The 21,514-nt window shown below is 40.8% G+C and overlaps 1 protein-coding gene across 1 annotated transcript in view; it reads right to left on the reverse strand.

The window, feature by feature from the left end:
* Window positions 1-730: 730 nt before the first annotated feature.
* The window catches only part of LOC110949801 (metabotropic glutamate receptor 7-like), a 62,649-nt gene continuing 41,865 nt past the window's right edge, over window positions 731-21,514 (reverse strand). Inside the window, exons 7-10 of the mRNA XM_022192044.2 lie at window positions 19,332-19,471; window positions 12,084-13,019; window positions 4,852-5,104; window positions 731-1,606 (exon numbers count right to left, since the gene is read on the reverse strand). Coding sequence (XP_022047736.1) covers window positions 1,557-1,606; window positions 4,852-5,104; window positions 12,084-13,019; window positions 19,332-19,471 — 1,379 coding nt within the window. The 3' untranslated portion in view covers window positions 731-1,556. The remainder of the gene's footprint in view (window positions 1,607-4,851; window positions 5,105-12,083; window positions 13,020-19,331; window positions 19,472-21,514) is intronic.

Here is a 21,514-nt window from a genome sequence, read left to right on the forward strand (position 1 = left end):
AGTAACATTATGCTTGTAGGCAGGCACAGGAATAAAGAGCAGTTAGCCTGTAAAGGCTTGGTCATCAGCAGGACAAATTGATGTGACGTGTTATATTATTCATTTCAGGGATTGGTGGCGAGGCTTGGAAGGGGCAACAGCGAGCGAGAGGGAGAGAGAAACAAAGGATGCGACAGTAAGAGCAAAAAGGTGAGCCAAGGAGTCAGCTAGTGGACAACCTCTGCTCTCCTCTGCATGACAGCATCGCTCAGTGAGCTCACTAATACACTCAGTCATGGGGAGAGACAGTAAACAGTTCCGTACCATTTCCATCAGCTTACAAAACCTCATAAACAACACAGAGAATAATTTTACTTATTCATACATGAGCGTAAAACCCGCAGTGCTCCCTGCTGCTATCAGACACAAACATGCCCACTCATACAAACAGACATGCACATGCACAGAAATAACTATGGTATTCTGTCTGGTTTAATTGTATAAAAGATAACAAAATGATTTTATTACATGTTCATTATTTGACAGACATCACAACATATTTGCATGATTGTTCTGATATTAATGTTTCCCACACCATAATTAGGCATAATAGACCCGGTACGAAACTATGTAAAACAAACATGCTTGCAGATACAGGGGAGGTCAATTCAACAACAGATTAAAGCCATATTCTGTCATTCACTGAAGTTCAGTCCAGGTAAAGAAAACAAACTGCAGAAGGATGCTGAAGCTCATTATCATTTTCAGAATTTATTTCTCTTTTTTTTTTTTAGGTTTACATCAAATAGAACAAACATACATTGGCACATGCAAAGTGAACACTTTGTGGTGCTTTTCATTACCATCCAAATCCAATTGAACAAAGACTGGATATCTATTTTTGTACTCCAAACATGAAAATACTCTCAAATATTTACAAAAAATATACTTACAATGCCCATCACGCGAACAGAATCATTTGGGACTGATTTGAGTTGATTTCATTAAAACAAAATACTGTATGTGGCAGAGCTTGCTGTTCAAGGTAATTAAATCAACTTCAAGAGAAAAGAGGCACAGAAGAAAATCACTTCGAAACAATACAAAACAGAAATCAGATAATGGGAACCCCAAGAGAATATGGCTTTAATGACATTTCAAAAGAAAATATCTTGAAAGCAGATCCACTGTCCTTTTTTTTCCTCTTTTTTGTGTGTTTGTCCTCATTCACAGTGACCCCTTTTAGCAGGCAAGTTGTTCTGAGTCAGAGGGAGAGAAGGGGGCCACAACACAAGTTCTAAACCTGCAGTTTGGTTCTGGAGGCCGACTCAGCCACACCGGCCTAAAGCTGTGCTAGCCTCTGTCAGGACTCATGCATCATGTCTGGATGAAGGTTGGATGCTATCCACAGTCCTGGAGTGCATAGGTACTGCAGGTGGTGCTGAGATGCCTGTGCTCTCTCTCTCTCTCTCTCTCTCTCTCCTGTCTCTGCCTGCCTTTCTCTGATCCCCTACAGCTCCCTTTCCTTTCCCCCCCAATCACAGATAAAGGACAAACAGCATTCATTTCCAAGCAGATCAGATCCTGAGGTTGTTGTAACTCACATATGTTTTCTTGGTTGCTTGACCTGAGAACAGAGTAAAGAAGATTAAGATTTACTTGGAGCACTGCTAAGACAAAAAAAACAACAGAAGAAAAGAACACATCTTGCAGAGGTAAATAGACATCATCTGCTTTGGTAAAGGCGTCCTATTGTGCTGCACATTCTTATCACCAGCTGTGTGCAATCAGTAGCAATATTTTCTGGCGTAGTGCATCATTTCAACTTGCATTCCCCCTCGTGTAAAGCCATACTTTCTATTTTCAGATGTTAACTAGTGATAAAAAAACACAAACACCACACAAGTGGGCACCGAACAAATGCTAGGGCATGCAATGCGATCCCAGTCTGGATTGCCATGGAAACATATCAGAATGTGGCTGAGTGCCTAGGTGCTGTTTGTGTTTGTGTGTCCTGCTGTACATCTATCATTATGAGAACCAATTTTGAAGTTTCAAATCTTCAGAGGGAAACCATTCGTTTTTTTGTGAACTGAGGTCATTTTGGCTTGTCATGACTTGCTTAAAAGGCTGTTGTTATTTTAGAGTTATGGTTAGCCTTTGGATTAGGGGGATATTTGGGTAGAATGTAGCAAGAAAATGTGAGAATACTTAATAGACCAACAACAAGCATGAGGATGTGTGTGTCTGCACATGTGTTGTCCCTCTCTGTACGGTGGAGAAGGTCGATGTACACTTTCCTAATCACAGACATTGCTATAAATTCTCATTCTGCTGCTTTAATGTTGCTATGGTGACCAACTCCCATGGGCTACGCAATTAAAGTCGCACCATTTCTTTACAGCTGCATTTTGTAGTCTTGCCCAGCAAGTATGATGAATAAAACATTAGTAAATGAACAGATTCTTGCTGGTAACCATAAACAGTCTTCAGGAAGATTAGTCATTTTTGAGCGAGAAGCTTTTTGTGTGTGTTTGCCGGTCTGGAACTGAGACATCCTCCATCGCTGTCATCTTCATTTTTAATATTGGAAAGCTGATTATCTTATCTCATCCCACAAGTTTTCTTATCCCTGGTTCTGCTGTTTTCTGGGTTGTGTTTTCTCACCACAACATTCATTGTTAATGACATGAGTCAAATCTGAGAAGAATGAAGGCATCAACACACATGCCTATTGAGAAAAAAGGCACAGGGCGGTGAATCAATTCAACATATCTGAATTAGAGGATAAATCCCCCTGTGTGAGAGGTGCAATCATGAAGATATTACACCGCATCGATACCAATGTAAATCTGCAGAATTGCTAATGTCCTTTAATCCAATAAATCACTCAAATTCATCTCATACAGGGCCGATGGGGCTGAAAGGGAGGTATTTGGCGCTCTGATGGTTACAGGAATTGACGGACAGTCTCCAGGGATGGTCGAGGCACAGTTCAGGTTTTGGGGCGGTCATGCACATAAATTCGCCATTAATAAATGTCACTTCCACTGTTGCTAAAAAAGAAGGGCAAGAGGAGGAGAGAATGTGCAGGGAAGGGAGGCGAGGCGAGAAGACATTCGTGTAAGAGAGACAGAAGGTGAGAGACACACAGAACAGATGACATGGAGCACTTTTGGGAGGGCCTTCCAGAGACCGCATGCCCTGCTCGGGGACTTCTGATGCGCTGCTGCAACAGATGTTAAGGTTTTACCCTCTATGCAGAATATGTATTTGCTCAATGAGCCACATGTGTGGCAGGCAAAGATATATTCCCATTCCCCTGAAACTCTGTGACTTACATGTGCGTAACTCACACTTCCAGGCGCACACTAATACACGCATTGAAAACTGCATGCACACCCACAATTTTTTGCATGCACAAGCACATTTGGCTCATGACAGATGAGTGTGACAACTGTTGGGTGTTTGGAGAAATTCCCAGTAAAGTCTGTCATCTCATAGGCATAATTCAAAGAGGGGTTGAGGGGCGGGTGCACCTGTGGGTGCCATGATCGCTCTTTGGAAGCTGTGATGTGTGATTTGCATGAGCTGCCAATCTTCTCTGTCTTCATCCTGACAACTAGAGATGAAGCGACGAGCTTCCATGGCAACGCTGGTCTAAAATCCAGCAATTGCAGTTTTTGCCTCTAGAACTCATTCTACTATTGATGTTTTTTCATCCAAAACAAACACTATATCAGCTAACCATGGGAGTATGTAGGCTTCCCCACTCGCGTACTAATACCCAGCATTATCTGCACTAACAGGATCATGCTTACAGTTTCAGATGAAGGGTGGTATGAGTAACACACAGCAAGAGAGACAGATTATCTCCTGCCATTCCCTGCAATAAAGCCCTGCTTCTTCAAATCTCTTCACAGAGCAAGTCCCTTATCTTCTCTTGCGCCCACTGCTACGCACTTGGGCTAAAGGTCTAAGCATTTATCAAGATACAAGATAACTGGGTTCTTTCTATAGGACATCATTTTATATACGTAATTTTAATTTTAAGAAGCCACTGAGTTAAATTGGTGAAATGGGACTTTCTAGGACAAGAAAATAAATCTATAGTGAGAGAGATTAAAGAGGCATTGCATTCATGTTTCTTGGGAAAACCTACATTTATTAACCAGAGCTCACCTCCTGGGAATACTTTGTCATTTGTATCATTCCTTAATCTCTACAGAGGCTTTATTAACTCAATGGAGATACACCAGACAGTCATTGAAATTCACATGTATGTGAAGGTAGCACTCTCAAATTTTATTACATAGATTTAGCTTATGTGTGACTAATGTATGCGACCATACATATGTTTTCTTTTTTGTAAATTCACAGCCTTAAAATTGAAAAAACAAATAGCAGAATTAAAAGACTTTGTCTTAACCACCCCATTTAGCATATACAAGCAGTCTGTAACTATCTCATGAATAATTTATAATTCTATAATGTATTTATTGTTTATTAATGAAATTTTCAACAACTATAATTCCTCCTGCGGGCACATGTTTAGACTGATGTACAGACAGATAATGAATGAAAATATAGTAAAAGACAGCTGTAATAATACAAAATATGTCTTCATGGGGGATGCAAATGTTACTTGTCAGTACTATAAATTTGTAAATATTAAACTGTGTGCATACCTGCTTACAGCTATATGATATGGTGTTGTAAACTGTTTATTAAATGGTTGTACACTGCACAGAAAGACTTAATATTGCACTTCAAGTACAGCATCAGATATCTAAAAGTTTTCTTCTGTTCCTATTCCATGGTGCAAATGTATGTGTCTCTAAGGCTCGGCAGTCTTCACGCTGGGTTACTTACTCATGGGGTCAGCAGCAGGGTTCTCACACAGCTCAGTCTTAGCCTCTCCATTGGGTCTCTCATTGGGCTTCTGGGACAGACGTGATGACATTGTGGCAGCTGTGACCACGGCCTTGAAGCTACGCTTCCTCTTCTGTACGTTCAGCTCAGGGTGGAAGATAATGATGTACACCTTGGGCATGTAAAGCATGCCCAGTGCTACTGAGGCACTGAGGTTCATGGAGATGGTCAGGGTGGTTGTCTGAATATACAGCTGGAAGGAAGTACAGACAGGTAAAAAGTGACTTTAATAAAGACAAGAACGGCAATTTACATAATGAAAATGGGTGATTTCTTTATATGTGGTGTGAACTTTGATTTGGTTGCTCTATGAGGCAGATAAATATGTTAGGAGTAGCAATTAAGCACTAAAAAAGAAAAACATTAGAAACAAGACAGCAATGATGGCTAAACATCTGTGGCCAATTACAGGACAGTCACAGTGTTGAGCACAGTGATGAGGCAAAACCTAATAATAACTATTGCCTAATAACAAAATCGGAGCATCCAGAAAAAAAGAAAAAAGGCTGAGTGTCCTTTTTCCAGCCTTGCAGTGTGTTAAAATCTGCTGTAAAAGGTCCAGTGCCATCACAGGATTTGTTTGTGCTATGTACAAACACATTTTTTCATTAGCCTTTAATTTAATTTAATTCAAAATTTATTGTTTATATAATCTAATATTACTATCATATATGGAGGTGGTCTGGGTATTTGCTATGTGTAGCTATGGGCAAAGGAGCAGTCATGCATTCAGTAACATAATCCAGCAGCTTTTATTAAAGCCTGACCTGCAGCAACTCACTCAAGTCAAAGACGGTTCAAGCGTATTAATGACAATAGCAGAAGCATCACCATAACTTTATCGGAATGCCCTCACATGGCCTCCTTGCTACAAGTGTGTTCACTCTTGACTAGATTGATAGACCACATTGTCAGATGAGGCTCTGTCCGTGACATGATGCTGCAGTCACCTTCTCTTCCCTTTCAGATCAGATATCTTATTTCACTACTCAAGCAGCTGCTTTCTCCTCCTCTCCTGCTTTCTGCAGCCAGGCCTATTTTAATTGTAAATTCCTCCTAAAGTACAATAAAAGACTAAGACGAGGAACATTGCATCTGCAGTATACAGTGGGTCTACATTTGTTTTTTCTGCAGCTCTGCATGCAGTGGAGTGCAGCCTGTGAAAGGCTCTCACAGTGCTAAGTGGTATAATCATTCATGAGAATGTCATTCATGTGACATGAACACAGGTACATTCACTTAAATGCATTTTGCTTGACATTCCTTTTCAGAGGTTACATAACACCTTTCACATTGCCAAGTTGTAATTGTGAGCTTACATAACCCTGATCACGTGAGGATTATGAATTTGAAACATCGACTTAATTAAAATGTAGTGATTTTACTCAGATGTAGTGAAGTCAGTAAATCGACAGACATGCAAGAGTTGTTTGATATATTTAAGGGTCTTGGAGGAGAAAGAATCACTTCAAGAAGGGACATTATTGTTTCAAGAGCCGATCACCGAAGCCTCCTCACTAATCTACTACACTCCAACGCATCGGATGTTACTTATATGCTGCCTTTCAGTCGGTTACTGGTAATGTGGATGGGGAGAGGACACAATTGTAAACACATTATCCACCACAGTGCATCTGCAGAGAAGGGAAATGCTCGCCGAGCCAGAGGAAGAAATGTTCCTATTTGCATACAGAGTTTCTTGGTAAATATCAGTAACGGTAATTTTTTTCATACGACACTGATTCACATGCTAGTCATGCCTTTGTCTTCTAATCTGCAGAAATCATTCAGATGTCTGATATCATTTACATGCCAATACAGTCAGCTGCTTCACTCTCCCTCCATCCCTTCCTGTTTCTCAGTGGAGCAGCATCAGAGGCAGTGATCTGGCTGGTGCACCATGCATTAATAACCGTTATGAATATCACAATGCTCTCGCTGCACTCTGTTCTGTGTCACTCCAAATGGTGGAATGTTATGTCTGAGCTGCAAATTTGCACCGCTTCTGATTAGATTTTGGGGGAAACCAGTCATACTGCTCCGAGGAGCATACATAGCATGAAACATAATCAACCAGAGAATCTCTAGCCTGTGCTGTGTTGCCATGTTTGGTAGTTAGTAACCTGTCTGGTATCCATAGCAACTCTACAGAGTTTGGTGCAAGCAACTAAACACGCCTGGAATAAGCTTTTAATGAGATTCTGATACCTTAGACTCTGCAATGCTGACCCTATCAGAACTGATTTATTGACCGTGCAGGAGAGTTGATTCGGGAGCAGGCACACAATAAGCATTAGGTGTTTGCTCATACTCATCACTAAACACACACACACACGCAAAAAATAGCAAGTGTAGGTATGTGGGCTTTCACTCCCTCTAATAGAGCTACACATGCGCACAAACACACCACACCAAATCCTTTTTCTTACTGTCTCTAATCACTGAGACAGGGTTTTTCCATTGTGCTGCTCTATGAGCTTGACCCAAATTCGTAGCCCCTCTCACCCACCACTCGAATGTTTAGCTTGTCACAGAACATTTATAATTAACTTCTGTTGCTTTAACATAAATAAATACATGAAGTGATTTTCACAACTGCTTGGCAACCCTCTATTTATAGCCACAGTAATGATTTATTAATGTCCTCATCAGGAATCAAACGGTTGCTTTTGAATTTTACATCTCATTGACAAGCCAAATGCTAACATTCCATCACAACAAACGATGTGCCTTCCATTTAGACAAAAAGCTGTTGAGGGTAATTCTCATAATTATATCCACCAGGGATATACTTACTGCAAAGGCAATTTAGTTGGGTATGGTTGAGTACTATAAATGCACACAGCGATAAGGACTTGATTCAGTAAGTGACAATTAGGATGCTCTCTGCCCCGTTAGAGAATGCCTTCAATAATGAATCCAGGGGATTTGCAGTCTCCTCTCAACTACCTGGATGTCTCTTGTTGTTTTGGGTGGCCTACTTTCTAGCCCAGCTCATGTCATGAATAACTCTGTCTGGCTTTGTGCTGCAAAGCCCTATTCCATATTGGAGACGGAGCTTTCTGTGTGGACGGCCTTACCTTCAGTCAGAATCTGCACAGGAGGTCCCCATTTCTGGGCTTCAGGATTGGCAGATAAAGAGGTTGTGACTCATGTAACGTAAGTGGGCAAAAAAAAGCCAAAACAATCTCAGGAAGTTACTTTTGATGATTCCTCCACAGGATTTGCCTTCATGGTGTTGTGACCATCATTCTAATTAGGACCCTTCTTTGTCAAGTGTCTCAGAGGAGGAAATCAGCCCAAAGAATTCTATGTGATGCATTTTTGGCCTCACTTTTAGGACAAGGAGTAAGAGCATTTTATAAAGTGTCGCAATCTAGGAAATCACTTCAACCTTGGCCAATATTTAGGGGAGCTCGACAGGTGTCCTAACCGGTTAGGAGTCAGCAGGAGATGGCAATCAGGCTGAGACAATCTCTACGGAGGGGCAGCGTAGTGGAACTTCTTGGTGAAAAATACGTCCATTAGAAGATACTATTTTCAGTCATTTTTGGGACTGGTTTTGTGCTGGTGGAGAGAAGAAAATCCTGTTGCTGCAGAAAGTTGTGTCCCCACAACTTGATGTTACATTGCAGGGTGGCATTAAGCAATAATTGAACAGTAAAAAGCCAGAGTTTGGTCACATACGCTGGATAATGTGAAATGCAGGACTCCACAGTGAGAACCAGACAAGTCTCTCTGGCTTGACTGTAGTGAAGGGTGAATTATAACAGGTAAAATCCCATATGTAGTTCAAATCATAAGGGAACTATAATAATTGAAAGGTATGTTAATATATTTTATGGTATAATGCTGCATTTATGTTACAGAGTGCAGGCCAAAGGGGTTTCAGCTTCATATATATGCTACACATGGCACTATATAGACCTTGCAATAGGATGTGGTTGCATAAGGTTGATATAATAAATTCCCTCAGCTGAGTCACATTACCTCTATTATTAATTTGCATATACATTCTTTTTTTTAAGCGAGCTTGCCAAGGTAAATTTTAAGTCTAATATGAGAATGAGATCTTGTTACACACCATTGTGCGTTTGAAGGGTTATCACTTTTTTTTTTGCCTGTATAAGTACACTACCAGACAAAAGTTTGGCCACACCTTTTCATTTAATGCTTTTTATTTATTTGTATTATTTTCTGCATTGTAGATTAATACTGAAGATTAACACTTTTTCATTTACAACACAATTTCATATGTATTCTTTTATAGTTTCGATGTCTGCAGTATTAATCTACAATATAGAAAATAATTAAATAAAAACCACTGAATGAGAAGGTGTGTCCAAATATAACCTAAATCTAATTTCTGCATTACAGCTCTTACCCTTGTCTAAAACTGAAAACTGCAACAGTCAGGAAAACTGCAATAGTACAACATATTTTTGGCTTTGAACAGAATAGCTTTATTGTCCTCATACATGAGGGCATGATGAAAATATAAGCAGCTGAGATTAGTGTGAATCTAGCGTTACTCATTTACTGAATAAATAAATTTAGGCTTGATTTAGGGTTAAAATCAAAGCTACAACCTTCTTCTCTCTTTCCATTACACTTGACCACGTATAGCTTCTTGCCCACAGTCTGCCTCTGGTGTAGTCTGCTCAAGGATTTATGCATAAAACAAGTGATAGGCAGGGGAATTTTACATATTTTCAAAAGACTCCACATCTCTGCAATAAGTGTCAAGTCCAACTACTGTCAAGTGCAATTGTTTGCAGAAAGAGAGGGGAGGGGGATTACAAGTCGCAATTTTCATTGTACCTGTTGAAAGCTGAAGTGGAAAAGTTTAACTCAGAATACTTAGTCATTGCAAATGATGCTTGTCAGGACAATCTGCCCTCTAGAAGTTGAAGGCACAGGAGACATCATACAAGAGCCTAAGTGCTTTTCTGACATGTATTCAGGTATGTACGCTTCCATGACATGGAGGTTGTCCTTTAAGTACGACAGAATCTTTTAAGTGTTTTACTAGAATTCTTCTGTACCTCAAAAAATAGGTTTCATCATCATCATTCTCTTATGAAATGCACAGTTTTGTCGACGAAGATGTTGTAGCATCCTTTAAATCTATCCGTTTATTCCTTTACTCAAAAAAGCAAATAAACACAAAAAATAGCCCTAAATAAATATCACTGTTTCTTTTGATACTCTGTTGCACATTTCTGTGTTGATCCTGAGGTGTTTGCTTTAAAGTCTTTATAAACAGTGACACACACGACTGAAGCTGGCTCCAAAACTCAGCTGATCCCCAGAACTGCGCTCAGCTGAATCTGTATGCCGGTGACGCTCGCAGTCATTGACTTGAGAGTGCTGAGTAGTTGACCGAGTACATGCAGGTGCACAGGAGGCAGGACGAGGCTCGGTGATCTTTTGTTACTGTTTTCGCATGGCTTCCCTCAACATGAGTGTGAATGGGCAAAGCAGAGTGAGTGGAAGGGAGTCACAGGTGTGGAAAAATAAGGGCAACTAAATGGTGCCGAGTTAGAGATTCCACTCAGAGCAGTAACAACTTCTGCTATGAAACAATGCTACAAAATAACATGGGGTCAAGCAAGAGCAGCTCAGTGTTTTGCTGGATTACCAAAGGCAGCTGGCATCACATCATCTTAGTGTTATCATAAATCATTTTATATTAGACAACCTGGGGTGAAGAGATTACTCATATCTGTGTGGGGGTTGCACATAAAAACACAACAGGGCAAGGCACTTATAGAGCGAGGTTATTGCAGAATGCATCACATTGAATGCATTAGTTTATCCACATGCAGATATACAAACAGACGCACACACAGCATCAATCTAATCCATCCTCTAATTACACTAGTTTTATGTTTTCTAACTACGCTTTTAGAGAAATAGTCAGGAGCCAGCAAACAGAGTCTGCGCAGACATAGCTCTGAGGAAAGCGTGCCGAAAACTTGAGCAGAAATCCGGTGACTAGCTTTTGCAGAGTATGTTATCAGGACATGCTAAGGCACTTCTCACTAGCGGTGGCTTGGGAGAAAGCAGAAATGCACCCACAGAGGTCATTACACTGAGATGCTGTGGTGCGAACTGAAGGTGTGTATCAGGCAGGCGGCGGGGCGAGGAAATAGTTAACTGTATAAAGGGGAAAGATAAACACATTACTGCTTCGCTAGTCGCCGCAAGTAACATAATGAACTCCTAATCGCTGCTGAGGGTGTAATTCATCTATGAAATCAGCAGCAAATTGAGATGAGGAAAATCAGTTTCTGATCCATCTCATGCGGTAGCTGAGCAGGAAGGATATTGAACGGTGTGCCTCTCAAAAGGTTAGGAGTAACACTTTCCTGTCAGCATCGATATTCTGTCAGTGGAAAACTTCCCCTTCGCTCCATCTTGTACATGCAGGCCTGACAAGCTGCACACGAGACCAGCAGATGAGCGCATCTGTATTCCATGCAGCGCTGGCCAGATAAGCAATGACTAGCACAGAAGGTCATAATGTCATATTCTCAATCAACTCCAGTAGCACATGATGTCAAATGCTTTGTTGAGTAGAGCGCAGCTGTCACAGGATGGAATGTGTTGAATCAAACTTCTATTTACCCCCTCATTTCTCCCTCCATTCCTTCTCCTGCAGGTCATCATCATCCTCTTCCTCCGCTTCTTCAACTCCGCTTGTTCCCCTCTCCAGAATGAGGCCCAATAGTAAATGTGGAACCCTAAGCGTGAGAGCGTAGATAACGGCATGCGGAGCTGCTGGCACCCCCCATCCATATCACTCACCAGGCATTTGAGGATTTTGGTGCTTAACATCAACCCTTCCTCCGCCTTTACATGCCTATTTCTGTCTGCTGTGGTTCTAGTGTGGCTTTCCACGAACGTTGGAGCAGTGTAAATATGAACTCAGGAGAAAAATAAATCCATAACTTATGTAGTCACTAAATTTGTGTGTGTTTGTCAGTTTGCGTCTCCTTTATGTACTGTTTGTGTTTGCACAAATATGCATGTGTGCATGTGTTTGGACAAGATAAAAACAGGGCCGAAGGAATGAAAGGGAAATTTGTGAGAGGAGGGAGGGAGACAGACAAAGAGTGGGGTGGCGACTGAGAGAGAGAGAAAGAAAGGAAAAGAGAGAAATGACTCACCTTCTCTGCCGACTGGGCCGTGCCAAAGAAAATCGGGATGAAGGCCAGCCAGACTATGCAAGTGGTGTACATAGTGAAGCCAATGGGTTTGGCTTCATTGAAATCTTCCGGTACATCCCGTGTCTTGATAGCGTAGATAGTGCAGGTCACCATCAACAGGATGCTGTAGCCCAGTGAGCAGATTATCTGTAGGTCTGTGATGTCACACTTCAGCACACCGCGGGCCAGCTTGGGGTTTATGGTTTTCTGCTCATCGTAGTCGATGATGGTGTTTGGCGGGTCAACGGCGAACCACACCAGCACCCCCAGCAGCTGCACGCAGATTAGACTGGAGGTGATGGCTATCTGGGAGGTGGGACTGATGAAGCGAGGGGCTGTGACTGTCTGCTTCCCCTGCTCGAAGATCCGATAGATTCGATTGGTCTTGGTGAGCAGCGCGGCGTAGCTGATGCACATGCCCAGGCCCAGGAAGATCCTCCTGAAGGCACACACAGCTATGTCAGGCTTGGCGATCATGAGGAATGTGATGATGTAGCACAGAAAGATGCCAGTTAGCAGCACGTAGCTCAGCTCTCTGCCCGACGCCCGCACGATGGGCGTGTCGTTGTAGCGCACGAAAGTCGCCATGACGAAGATGGTGGCGATGATGCCGAGCATGGCCAGGAAGACGGGGATGATGGCCCAGGGAGAATGCCACTCCAGCTTGACAATGGGGATGGGCTGGCAGGCGGTTCTGTTGGAATTGGGCCTCATGTTGTAAGAGCACAGTCTGCAGGAAGTCTCGTCATACTGGTACTGGTAGCCGTCACAGAGCTCGCAGTGCCAGCAGCATGGCATGCCCTTTACTTTCTTCTTCCTCTGTCCAGTTTTGCAGGGCAGACTGCACACAGAGATGGGCACCTCCTGCTCTCCATCTGGCCACTGAAGCTCCTCCAGCTGGGAGAGATGTAACACAGTACAGGAAGAGAGGTTAGCAACAGTGAGATAAGCCAGAGGCACCAGCACAGATGAAAAACGATGTGGCAGGTGAAAAGTGCCAGAATTGTAGAGCACCCGAATGTCAATATATTACTAGATCACGCCACATTAACCTGCAACTTGTTACTATGACATGAATCTTGTGGTACATTCTGCAATGAAATCTTTGCAAACGGTTAGCAAAACTTGGCAGAAAAAAACGATTAACTTCATACATCTTTCTTGCCAATTTCTTAGAGGGATTGCCTCTTCTAATACTTGAAAGTAATTGAAATCACCATGGCAACAGAGCCTACCTTTGTTCAGTGAAATAAAAATAAAGAAATGCAAAAGACATTATGTTTTAATACAGCAGCCAGTGAGGTATGAAATACGTGATGAGAGGGAAGTAGAATGGGATTTGGGATTGCAAAAGGCCTCTGTTAGACTTTGCAGAGCTATTTCTATTTATGATCTTGACATGAAAATGAAAAGTGCAGTATACAAACGCACTATCTGAAAGTCCGAACCAAAAAGTCCCTGAGGCATTTCATGATTCAAGCTCAAACTATAGTTTCAACGTACAAGTCAGCCTGAGAAAGCCATGAAGAAACTGAATTTTTTAGAGCTCTTACATATTTTGTTAGGACCTTAAGAAACTTTCACAGTACTCTGAGCTGATCTTTTGATTTATTATGAAAGTGTACTGATCCGTGACTTTAAAAGCACCACAAGATTAAAGATATACCACTGTGGTTCTACAGCAATATCAATCAACAGCAGTATCAGACATGTGACTAAAATAAATCAATTCAAGTCCAACAAACAAAAAGAAGTAAAAAACACAGAAGACTACACATTCCATGGTTTGAGCATTAGGCTGACTCGCTATTTGTCTTCTAAAACTACTTGGATCTGAAAGATGCTTTGAGAAAAAGGATGTGGGACAACCTGCATTAGAATCCGAATGGTGCAGCATAAAGCGATGTTTGAAATGAACAGGAATTCTTTTGCCTGATTATTTTTTGTGGTCTGCTTTGATGTGAAGTGAATTCATGACTTAAAGGCTCCCTGTGGAGTTTCAGACTTTTAGTAGCGTGATGGTGCAGCGTGTCCCCATTTTGTTTGTCTCACGTGTGCTCGTGAGGGCGTACACTCACATGCATGTGCGGTTCGGCCAATGATATCACACCACTGCACTTATACACAGCCAATGGAGGAAAAACACTGCGAGTTAATTTACATTAACGTCAGATATGTAGGATATAAAATCATTTAAAAAGATACTGTTTAGGCTTCAAGGATGCACACAATACATTCAGCAAGCAAGACTGAATGTAAACAAAACATTTCCATACGTTTACTGAAAACACACCACAGGGCTCCTAAAAAGGAATACTTTAACATTTTGGAAAATGTACTCATTTGTTTGGTTTTCATCGTGCACAAATATGAAACTACAGCCAGCAGCCTGTAGCTTTAAGTAAGCATCGAGCCCATAGACATTAAAACGTCTGACATATGAACTGAATAGTATTAATTATTTTGTTGCATGGCAACCATCAGGGGGTGAACACAGATGTCAGATAGCAGGTGAACAGTCATGTAGCTGTAGTTTCATATTTGGCCTACAGATAAGACAGCGCTATCAAATTTCTCATCCAACTCTCTGTAAGAAAAGTGCGTTCCCCAACATGTCAAAACATTCCTTTGACCCCTTCCAGCTGGCAGGTCCCTGGATTGGAATCAGATTGTATCGATCCATTTTTCTACTGACTTTGACCAAAGAGGATGTAATAGTTTTTGCACTTCATTTTTGCTGCATCAAATCTGGTGGTGCTACAGTCAAGAAATTTAAGGACAGGTCCAATAACATCACTGTCACTGACTCGTTAAAAAGATTTTATATACTCTCAAGTTTATAGTTTTGGTTGGGCAAGAAGTACAAAAATATTCGTTTTTTGCTCGAATTTTGAAAATCCCACACTGGTCTGGTGATAATTGGACTTATATTTCCAAAATCTCCCAAATGGAGTCCAACGTTGTTCATTTAACCTTTGCAGTTTTGAAGATGTTAATAACTAAATTCAGGGATGTTTTCCAGTTCCCAGCTTAGGGGTTAGGGTGATTTTTTTTTATCATTGCTAATATTGTAATTTAATTTAATGACTTTACCCTCTAAACCCAAAGTAGTTTCTGAACATTTTTCTGCTCCTGTCACATTTTTACTCACTGTGGGCTCATTATTCAATACAAGTCCTGCACCTCTATGGAAACAGCTACAACTATGGTGGAAAGTAGGAGGAAATCAAACATTTTGTGCAGTAAAATTGTGTTACACTGCAATAAATCATAAAAAATGGGAAATGTGAAAGCTGCATTTCTTTGAAAAATAAAAAAAAAGCCTTGAATAAACACGTACAACATTTTTCCAAGTGCCCACAGGATGACTGTACATGCCCTAGATATTTTGCTACTTATTTTTAATTTGTTTCCATGCTATCTGCTCTGTGTGAAAACAGCCTTCAGTTCACCACAGTTCAGCAAAAAAGTCCCTGAATTTTTATAATGTGACTCTTGGTTGCAGTCACTAATGGCTTCTTTTATGCGGCAAGGAGCACAGAATTTTCACTTTTTACAGAATCTGATGAGACTAATCCATGTTTTTTTTTAACAGATTTTTAAATGAGACGTAAAATTATTTTGACAGAATAGAATTAATTTAAGCTTGGAATTAATTGAATGGCGCATCATGTATGAGTAATTTGAGGACTTTGATTGTATTTTTCTTTTTAACCATTTCTAGGTCTAGTGTATGGTGTAGTTTGCTTTTTTCTTTTCTTTTTTTAAGACAACATGCCTTTCAAATCCACTGTTGCCTATTGGGGTGTAGGGGGTTACAGTAAAAGAACTATGACCATTTTACACTCCTTCACTACATGTACTTCTGCTCATAGTCACGCTTTAACACAAACAACAATGGATTTAGGAAATAAATAAATAGAAATACTACCATATACAGAAAACACCATGGGATACAAACATGAGTTCAGCGTCACCTCCTCCACATGTGGCCGCTGCTAATAATTGCAGAAACCGAACTCCACTTCTGCAGCGCACACACAAACACACGCGCACATCTGCTGTGTGTTGGTGATGTGTGTACCTGTATGACAAATGTGTTGTTTCTGTGCTGTCTGGGTAGATTATCATCTGCCATTTATCTGGGGGCATGAAGGTGCCATTTGTTATTTGGACAATGAATGGTGCTCTCTGGAAAACCTCCCGATTACACACAGTGTGGAAACAGTAATGAGACCAACAGCTCTGTTGCCATGGAGACCAGAAACAAGATTTTTTGACACCTTGGACTCGTACTGTTGCCATAGTTTTCATTCGTGTTTTTTCTTTAATTGTTAATTTTACAGTTAATTTGAGTTTGTGTGAACTGGAACAGCATGACATTGATCCTCTTGATCAGTGATCACAAAGTGTATCTGGATGCTAACTTCAGGAAACCTTTAAATGAGATGGCTCTTTAAGTTTTATTGAACAAAGTAATACCTTTTGCATTGAAAGATAATTGCACTGTAATAGCATTTGGTTTATAATCGCACTAAAACAGACAGAAGCACAAATCTTCTGCAACAGACGCTGTTCCACCTGCGCAATCAAATCCATTTGGCTGAGTTTAATTCTTGTGGTCCAGAGAGCCATTATGCAAATGCTAACTCATCTGTATGTAAATGCCATGTTTTTTGTTGTAATCTGAGTTACATAGAAACACATAAAAAATTCCGCTCCAGTTTTATCCTATCATATGGGCAATTTCAAACCATGTCTGCCTTGAAATAAAATAAAACTCATCAGTTTCTTTATTGTCCACATGAATCACCCGAGGCCATTCTTGTGTTGTGACAGTGAGATCTATTACAGCGGCTACAAACCCAACACCTTGCTCTTAGGAAAGCAGCAGCTGTCTCCAGGTCTGCACCTAAAACTGATATTAGGCAGTATATTTTTTTTGTGGGTGAATTAAAGTTATTTAAAGCTCCAATGCAATGAAAAATGTCCTATGTTGCTATAACACAGAGCCTTTTGAACGTGCCCCAAAAAAAGCCAAATAAAATCACATTTTCAAGTATATTTAGATTAAACTCCCTCTGTTTTCCTCCAGTACACACAATGTGTTCATACAATATATCTTGGAATCTCGAGTGTGCTTTAAATTTCACCTGAGAAAATGTGATCATGGACTTTCATCAAGTACAGTAAAACCTGCAGGAAAACTAATGAGCTCCAGGAGGAACATGGGAGGTGTCTATTTTAGGTGTCAGTTTCAAACAACACTAACAAGTTCAGTAGATTCTGCTGCCAAACACTGAACATACACTAAATGGACCGACACTCAGGTTAAAAACATACTCTTTCTCGTCCTCCCACTCCACACCGTTAGTCCTCCAGCAGGTACAGCTGAAAAATAATGATATCCAACAACTGTAGGAGTGCGCCTCACTGTTTTCTTTTCACCTTCTTACTTCTCTTTTTAGTGTTGAAAGCTCAAATCAAGTCCCTTCTGATGTCTTGTTCCAGCTCCTTTTTACAGGTGGAAACATATCAGATCTTTTCAGTACTGAATGTGACCATCTGAAATTCTTTCATCCCTCTTCACACACTCATTTGAAATTCATCTGGTTTCACGGCACGGTTTTTTCTTAAAAGCAGCTCTTGAGACATTTCATAACCTCTGACAAAACCATGTTTCAATTATTAATGCTTTTATTTTTCCTGTTAAAGTTTAAAATAACTTTCTGTAAGATGTTGAAAAATTTATATACTTTTTACACGTTTTTCAAGCAACTTCAAGAATAAAACATCAAACTTTTTTTAATGTTAAACTTCCCTTATTGTGCCCTCTTTCAGTAAATCAGTGGAAATCTCACATTTCCTCAGAATGTGGGTTTACATTTTGAAGATGATGCATTTCACCATTAATGTGCAACATCTGTTTTTAACCCTGTTCTAAACAAGGTTTTTCAGCCTCTCTAGCTTTAAATTCAGCTGCTGCTCTCCACGCCCCCTTCAGGAAGGAGACTCTCTCTTCATCTGCGATTGACAGCCCAGAACAAAACGGTTAACCACATGGTAACCAAAATCAGGCACGACTGACTGAGACCTTCGCCTTCTCATTGAACAGCATTTTACATTGAAATACATCCGTTGTTTTAAAATCATGAATATGATGAGTTTATCAGACAAGCCAGTGGTTATAAAATCAGTAGGTAAGTAGGGCTGAGCTGCAGCTTGGAAATGGCAATAAAGTGACTGCTGATTCACATGTGGTCTTGATGGGCAGCATTTCAGTCACTATTTTATAAGTGTTCTGTTGTCTGACAACAGAAACAGTAAAAAAAGGTATAACTGAGAACAATTAAATGGGTTTTTGGTTGCATTCAAGACCAGACAGCACATCAGGAGAGAAGCAACAACAGCTGAGTTTACGTTGCACTGCAGCAGAACAGGTGATATGAAGCCAAAGTCAGTCACCCAATCCTTGTTTATTGGTTTTAAATTAGCCTTTAAGTTTCCATCCTCCCTGAGCTTTTCACTTTCCACCGAGCTATAACCTGTGGACATCTGATCAAAGCTGACTGTGACATTAGCCACATTAGCACACAATGTGTTACACTAAGGATTTTTTGACTGTTCTGGTGACATTGCTTTCTAAAATACAAGTAATCCACTCGGTCTTCAGTTCTTCAGATGCTGGGAGTGCATGAAGACTCACATGGTCACTCTAGCAGTCAACAGCAAAACACTTGATGAGCTTTGTCAGTAGCTGAGACAAAGAGTGGCTGCTAAAGAATGTAAAGAAACCTGTCTGTCAGGTAACCGAGGGAGTAAAACTACGCAAAAATTGGTTAGATGACTTTTGGTTCCTATGTTGGCTTGTAGATCTGGGAGGCTAGTGAGTTGTGGGGGGGCTTGAGGAATGGCAGAGATAAACATCCTCCAGTCTAAAGAGCTTTACTTTACACCTCCAAGCTTACAACAACCACAAAACACACTAAACATTGTTTTCCACCACGTGTGACCTTAAAAATGCACCAACCAATTTATTTTCTCCATCAAAACTTTGTCAATTAGACTGAAAGTAAAGACACCTGCACCTGAGTTCTCTCTGTATTTGAGATTCAAATAAATACATCTGCACCCAGATATCCTGCTTAATTACAGACATACAAACAGATGTCTTTGGTCTGTGTTATCAGCATCAGTAAATCATCATACCTTGAGCTGGAGAGACTCCACCCACTGTCCTACCACCTTATACTCTGGAGTGGAGGAGTTGGTCATCTGGAACTGGAACAGGTCATAGCGTCCTGGAGCATCGCCGTTCTTGTTAAACACAACAGGAGTTCCGGCACTGCCTGTACAGAGCAAGAGAGAAAATGCAGCAAAACGACAGCAGAATGAAAAAGTATTAGGCGCTGCCTTGACAAGGTACATCTTCTCTTCTACTGTGAGAAAAACATGAACCTTTAACCCCCTGCGTCTCATTGACCTTAAAGGACCGCAGGAAGGTCCTTTTAGGTCATTGTTCCTCCCAGTTCTAACCTCCAAACACCATGAAATATAGTTTATCTTGAACCTTGGTGATAATCACAGACCAGAGGGTCAGTAGGGTAGTAAGCTCCCTACTGACTGATATAACACATTCTCACCTGTTTCCTATGCATCATCAGAACTGCACAATAGGCTCTGGAGGAACATGTCACATTCAAAGCACTGTGGACTAACACCAGGAGCTGAGCGTTGTTTAAAATCAGTGCACACCTCCACAGGTTAAAAGTAATGCCTTTCAATCACACAGTGGTCAACTACAGGGGATGTAAGGAGGATAAATAGGTCAGCCAAAGCATCATCCGGTTCCCATCTGCTCTCAGTGTGTAGCAGCCCGTCTCAAGCAGAGCCCAGAAGACTTCACTAATTAGCCCAGAGAGGACTGTGGACACCTGAAACATTATGCACGACAAAAATATATATATTTTTTTAATAGGATTTTTTTCTTGGTGAGCTCTCAAGCCTGTCAGTTGCATCTGCAGTATATGCATGTGTGCACATCACTCAATAATATGAGTGTGTGCAAAGTAGTGTGTTAATGCAGATGTCAGTCAATGTGAGATCTCTCTCGCAGCAGTGAATGCTGAATGGCATTAATAGGAAAAAATGTTTGTACTTTATTTTATACATGAGGTCTGCATTGTTTATGAGGCGATTTATTTTTTGAGCATCTCACAGTGCTGACAGAGACTGAGAAACTGCTGCATTTTGAAAGTCTATTCACCTTGGCACTGAATACAGTGGTTCACATGCAGAAATGGAGATACCATTTTTGAAATGGGACGGGGGGAGTCTGATGACACTTGGCATGGGAATTAAGTACTGTAATAGCTCTGGCTATAAAAAGTGTAGAGAATGGACCAAGAGCATATGTCCAAAACACTTTGGGAACATGTTGTCTTTTGTATCTAGAACAGAGCTTGTGGCTTTTGGATAGAAGGCCACCCACCTTCTCCTTAGTTTGCAGCCAGAAGGGAATTTCATCTCTCTCCAGTTTTTTCCAAGGACATTTGTCATTGAGCATTCTACAAAAGTTTCAGGCCAAAAGTCTCTTGTAAAACAAGAAAGGCAGAGGTAGCAAGACGAAAAGCATATTTTAGACAACAGAGTGAAGAACCTTTTCCATAACACTGTGAATAAACACACAAATTTGCCCGTTTGACTTTGTGACACCATTGCATATTACAAATGTCAGCTTGCAAGATTTTAAGTGGCCATTTCCATGTTGATGCAGGGCCACAGAATTTTTCACTGTCCTCCGTTATGTAAAGTGACAGCACATATATATTCCACATTAACAATACAGAAATAGCACCACCAGAGCCATTTGACCCGTCGCTGTTTCCATTTAGAGTTGGAACATTAATTCGTAGGTGTCCTCGTGTCAGTGCAGAAAATGAAGCAGGACGTGTGTTCAGAATTAATTCGAGGGTGCTTGTGAAACCCATAGTAAAAACTGTCGATATGAAAAACTAAAACTCTGTGGGCGGCAGTCATCGTCCTGTCACTTCTGCTTCCACCAAACAGACAGCAGACTTGTTGACACAGTGTATAAAGATGTTGACAAGGTATTGACTCCTGTGAGCAAAAGCTGTGACAAGGCTACCATTCTTACTCCACGCCCCAGCAAAAATATATAGCATGCACAAGTACACAGAGTTATTCAGTAAAGTGACATGAATGATTGGGCACTTGGCGCTCTTCAGCTTTAGAGCAAATAATTAAGTGGCGTTTCTGCGTGTGCAGATAAAAAGGCATTAGAAATTCATTTCTATTTTCTATTGCCTGATATTTTCAAGGGAACACAATGGTCTGTGTAGACTCCTTAGTGAGAGCGCTGTCTAAGATGA

This window comes from Acanthochromis polyacanthus, chromosome 6 (genome assembly GCF_021347895.1).
Source record: "Acanthochromis polyacanthus isolate Apoly-LR-REF ecotype Palm Island chromosome 6, KAUST_Apoly_ChrSc, whole genome shotgun sequence".
In the NCBI taxonomy this organism is placed as follows: Eukaryota; Metazoa; Chordata; class Actinopteri; family Pomacentridae; genus Acanthochromis; species Acanthochromis polyacanthus.